Below are 5,050 nucleotides of genomic sequence, written 5' to 3' on the forward strand. Positions count from 1 at the left end.
GGCCGTGTCGGGTGGGGGCAGCTGAGCTTGATGTCTCCGAAGCGGGTGGAGTGTAGGGGGAGGGGAGTGCTGGTAGGCCTGGCGGTCGATCTCCATCATTCAATGGCAACGTCCTGAGGTCCGGGAATATAGGGACCTTAGGACGCTACCCGAGGCTTTGGCGGGTGGGGCAGGGGGTGCTTTATTGATATTTGGGGAGGCGGCTGAGCAACGGGTGCTGAAAGGACAGCTCCTACCTGCCCCATTGCACCCGAAAGTAACCTCTACGCGTAAAGTCTCCCCCTCAAGCTCCCACACCACCTCGAGTGGAGCGCCTTCCAGGTGAGGTGCAAGAAAAGCTTCCTCGGAGTGGCAGTTTGGAACGATGCACGTCCGGCTGCGCCAAGCTGGCTTCCCCGCTCTTTCCTACTTAAGCGTTAGCCTTGGCCTTGGCAACTGCAGCCTGTGCCTCCCAGCCGCGCGCTTTCTCCCGCCTCTGAGTGAGAAAGACGGTGCGTCCAGGCCTCGCAAACCCTTCTTCTGGGGCCCCCAGTGGGAACAGGAAGGAAAGCGGCCCAGATGGTTCTAAGTGTCGCACGGCTTGGAGAAGTGGGTAGCTCGGTTGCATAAGGTGGAAGGAACTTGGTAGTTTGCAAAAGCCGGCTCTCAGCGGCAGCCGAAACCCAGGGCCCACGGACTCCCACCCCCCACCCCCCTCATTTATTGCCTTCAACGCGCACCTCCCCCCACCGCGCCCCCACCCCCTAGGCGCGCCGCCGTCTCGCGCGCCCTCCCCCCCATACCCCCTCCTCACTCCCTCCAGAGGAGGTGAGTTTAAACCCCGCCCACGTGACCCCAGCTGGGCCAATGAGCTGCGGCGGGAGGTGAAATCCGGTTCTAACCGGTCCGGGGCTCCCAGCGCTATAAAAACTTTATAAACCCCCCGGAGCTCTAGCAGTGTGAAGAGGAGGCGAGAACGACCCCTGGATCGGCTAAAGCCCACGCGCCGCTGCATCCCCGCGTCCAGCCCTAACGCCCTGCCACCGTCGCCATCATGCCCAAGAGAAAGGTACGTGGCGCGAGGGCCCCCGGCACTGGGCCGCCACTACCACCGCCTCCACCGTCACCGCCGCTTCTCCGGCTTTGCGGCGCGAGAATCGGCGCGGGCCCGAGCAGGCTCTGCCGCCAGGTGCAGGAACTCCAGACGGTATCAGGCGGCCCCGAGCTAACCCTGCGTGGCTCGCCTGTCCGCGGGCGCCAGAGGCCATATTGGAAGAGTGGCGGCCGCGGCGGGAGGAGCCATGTTGGTGGCTGTTTATCCCGTTCTCCTCGGGCTAGACGTGCCCGCCCCGCGCCCCCTCCCCCATTGGCAGCCCCCCCTCTCCGCGGGCGGGCAATTCAAATCCGAAAGGGCGGGAAGGAGGTGCTTGGGGTTGGCGGGCGGGGTAACGCGCTGCCGCCAAAAAACCGCCGCCGTGAGAGGCGGGTCTTCGTTGTCTGGCCCCGCCTCCGCCCACGGCCAGGGCACACGAGACTCGCGCCGCTGCCGCCCACGAGTTCGCCAGGCTGCGCGCGCGCTTCACGTCTCCCGCCCTCCACGGCTGCCATAGCAACTGCGCTCGAGCCCCGCCTCCGGAGGGGTTTGTTTGCACCAGCTGCAGCTGTTGCTTTTGCCTGGTGCAGCGGCATGGGTTGCGCGGCACTCCGCACGCCTGCTAAGCGTGCGCTTCCCTGGGGCCTCTTGGTGGAGACTCCAAAAAAGGCTTGGATTCTGACAGCATGCGCACTTCGTCCTGGATGAGGCATGATACTTTACACAAATGAGCATTTCCACAGGTTTCTAAGCACTTACGGTATTTGCATAGGAGGTGGGAAGTGCTAAACACTGAGGGTTTGTAAGTCCTAGAGAAGTTGGGTGCAAGACTTAAGAGTTTTTTCCTTAGGATTTTATTGAGTGAACCATTACAAATTGCCGCAGGAGCTACAGATTTCTTAGTTTTCGTTTGTTTTTTTATAGGCTGAAGGGGATGCTAAAGGAGATAAAGCCAAGGTGAAGGACGAAGTAAGTCTTGTTTATTCTCTTTTGGAGCTTTACAAAGTTTTGGTCCCTCTGGTGGTAATTAACCATAACCGTATCTCTGAATTTGCCTAAGTAAGTTCTGTTCACTTCCTGTAGTCCAGAACAGGTTGGCACTAAAACATGTGGGTTTGTTTTTCTTAAGTGGTTTGACTGTCCTAATTCTAACTTTATCATTTTTCTTAATAGCCACAGAGAAGATCTGCCAGGTTATCAGCTGTAAGTGTGTCTGCTTTTCATTTTCACACTTATTCCTGAAACTAAAAAGCATTGAGAAACAATCCCTTCTGCTTCCCATGAGTGATGGTCAGTGGCTGGTTTTAATGAACTGCTCTACTGTGAACTTGAACCCATTTGAGATTTGCTGGTTCTGAAAGTCTCATGCCAAAGTAGAACACTTCTGAGTGTTATTTGAGTGGGTTTCTGAAAATAGGAAATTTTAATGGGAGATCAGCCACAGAATCTTTACAAAGTAGGAAATATTTCTGTCACTGTTACTGTAATTTGGTTGTCTGTGTTTCCTTTAGTCCATCTAATGTTCTTTTCCCCTCTCCCCCAAATAAAAGAAACCTGCTCCTCCAAAGCCAGAGCCCAAGCCTAAAAAGGCCCCTGCAAAGGTGAGTGGGACTGGGACCTGGGACACAGGTTGTTTCTAGGAGTCACATAAGGCTGAGCAGGGTTCCTTCTTGCTTACAGGAGACCTGCTGTATAGTAACTTCATTTGTTGGCACAGAGTTGAGACATGACATAGTTAATAGATCTGGGCCTTACAATTTATGTTCTCATTTGTCATTTTCACAGAATGAGGACTCTCCTTCAGTATCTTAATTCAGCATATTGGTGACTCCATTAATGGATATTCTAAATTGTTTTGATAGCTTGCCTTATCCCTGAACTTTGTATATCAAGAACTCTTATCACCGGTTTAGAGAAAACTACATTTGAGTATTAAACATCCAAGTTTTAAGCTATCTTAATTGTCCTATTATTTACACTCAGATAGAAATTTTGTACACTGATAACCGCAGAAAATTAAAGATAATTTGGCCTTGTTTTGAGCAATTGTTCTATCAGTGAGAGAGGGTGAATAGTTTGTGTATGTTTTATCATTAGTAAACAATCCTGCCTTGTACATAACTTTGCAGACCACATGCTGGTGATACAGATTAGGAGAAACAGCATTTTTTCTCTCCCCTCTTTTAGAAGGGAGAGAAGGTACCCAAAGGGAAAAAGGGGAAAGCTGATGCTGGCAAGGATGGGAATAACCCTGCAGAAAATGGAGATGCCAAAACAGACCAGGTACAACTGCTTCCTCACTGTTTGTAAAGCCTGCTCGTTTGACTTAGTGATCACAAAAGGTCTTCGCTGCCTTTTTCCTGCATCTACATCACTCCCAAGTGTCTTCAGCCCAGAATTTGCTTGAAATCTCCTGTTATCTTAAATCCTGGGGTCTTGAAGTCTCCTTCATTCGATAAAGGGCCCTGCAGTCAGTGTTGACCTTCGTCCTGTTAGGTGCTGTACTTGTGCTACATGTAGAGGTGAAAATAATCTCAGATCTTCTACTGTGATGTGTCCTCTTAGTTTCCTACCAAGTCATTCTTAAAAGAAATACTGAGTTTCTGTGTCAAAGTACCTAAAACCTGAACTTTGGCCCAGGAGCAGAGTAATGTTATAGATGAAGATAGTTTCAAACTCTACATGTTGTGTTAATTGGTCTGTTTTTCTTTCAGGCACAGAAAGCTGAAGGTGCTGGAGATGCCAAGTGAAGTGTGTGCATTTTTGATAACTGTGTATTTCTGGTGACTGTACAGTTTGAAATACTATTTTTTATCAAGTTTTATAAAAATGCAGAATTTTGTTTTACTTTTTTTTTAAGCTATGTTGTTAGCACACAGAACACTTCATTGTTGTTTTTGGGGGGAAGGACATATAGTACTAATAGAATGTCTCCAAAGCTGGACTGACATAGGGGAAAAAAAACACCTTTCTCTTCTAGTTTTGAGAGACTTCCTCTTGGTTCCTGGGAGGAGGGATCCCTTGATGTTGACACATTAGCCACCTTGGCACAGACACCTTGTGGTGTGGGAAAAATAGAATTCATTCTTAGGTCCTTGTCTCCCTCTCCACTTTAAGCATAGACTTGACTCCCTAAAGCCCAGAGACCTGTTGGGACCTGACCCCCCAAAATTGGTTACCAGTGTGTTGGGCAATCTGGACTTTCCAGTGTCACCATGGAGATGGCATCCCTCAGAAGAGCAGCAGTTCCATTTTTAGATTGTGGATCTACAGGTTGATAATTCTGCCATTTTCATTTCATTTCCTGAAAGTCAGGGTCGGCTTGTGAAAAGTTGTTAAACAACATGCCTAATGTGAAATGTCAACCCTCACTCTAAACTTTCCCTGCTCAGAGCATCAGATGAAGACTTCATTGGGTTTTATAGTGGCTTTCTGATTTTGGTAGTCCATTGAAGAAGGGAGTTTGAAAGTTGTTGTATACTGTTAACGATTGTCTGCCCATGTCCTGCCTGAAATACCATGATTGTTTATGAAAAGTATCTTTAATAAAGCTGGATACAGTTTGGCTTGGAATGCTGCCTCTAATTTTTCCCAGCAGTTGGGGAGCCAGCCCAGTTTCTCCAAGTCTCTCGGGACAGGGTGCATTCTGTTGTGAGGTATTAAGGTTCCATGTACAATCCATAATCAACAGTTCAGTCTTACTAACAGCACAGTGCAAGACAGTTAGAACAAATCCCAGGGTAGTAAGTAGACTAGTGATGAGTGACTGGGAGCGGAGAAGTGGTTTCTGTGCTTGGTTGTACAGCATTATCTGCAGAGTACTGGGGGTGGGGGGGTCTGAGATTTCAGCCTGGGAAGTGACAGCAAAAAGAGCCCCTTCGGTTCACATTTAAAACCTAAATAAAATTAGAAAGTTAATAGATGAAATTACAGTTCTTGTGTCAGGAGAAAGTACATCTTTCTATATACATTTGACCA

The 5,050-nt window shown here is 49.1% G+C and overlaps 1 protein-coding gene across 1 annotated transcript; it reads left to right on the forward strand.

Moving 5' to 3' along the window:
• Nucleotides 1-846: 846 nt before the first annotated feature.
• HMGN2 (high mobility group nucleosomal binding domain 2) lies at nucleotides 847-4,645 on the forward strand. Its single transcript, XM_024554417.3, has 6 exons — nucleotides 847-1,048; nucleotides 1,997-2,041; nucleotides 2,246-2,275; nucleotides 2,623-2,673; nucleotides 3,260-3,355; nucleotides 3,787-4,645. Exons 1-6 carry the CDS (start codon nucleotides 1,034-1,036, stop codon nucleotides 3,820-3,822), a joined length of 273 nt encoding a protein of 90 aa, XP_024410185.1. The 5' UTR covers nucleotides 847-1,033; the 3' UTR covers nucleotides 3,823-4,645.
• Nucleotides 4,646-5,050: the final 405 nt, after the last annotated feature.

This window comes from Desmodus rotundus, chromosome 3, assembly GCF_022682495.2.
Source record: "Desmodus rotundus isolate HL8 chromosome 3, HLdesRot8A.1, whole genome shotgun sequence".
NCBI classification, from domain to species: Eukaryota; Metazoa; Chordata; class Mammalia; order Chiroptera; family Phyllostomidae; genus Desmodus; species Desmodus rotundus.

Coding starts and splice junctions, on each gene's coding strand:
- HMGN2 (XM_024554417.3), top strand. Junction 2,042..2,245: donor AAGCCAAGGTGAAGGACGAA/GTAAGTCTTGTT, acceptor TTTTCTTAATAG/CCACAGAGAAGATCTGCCAG. Junction 2,674..3,259: donor CTAAAAAGGCCCCTGCAAAG/GTGAGTGGGACT, acceptor CCCCTCTTTTAG/AAGGGAGAGAAGGTACCCAA.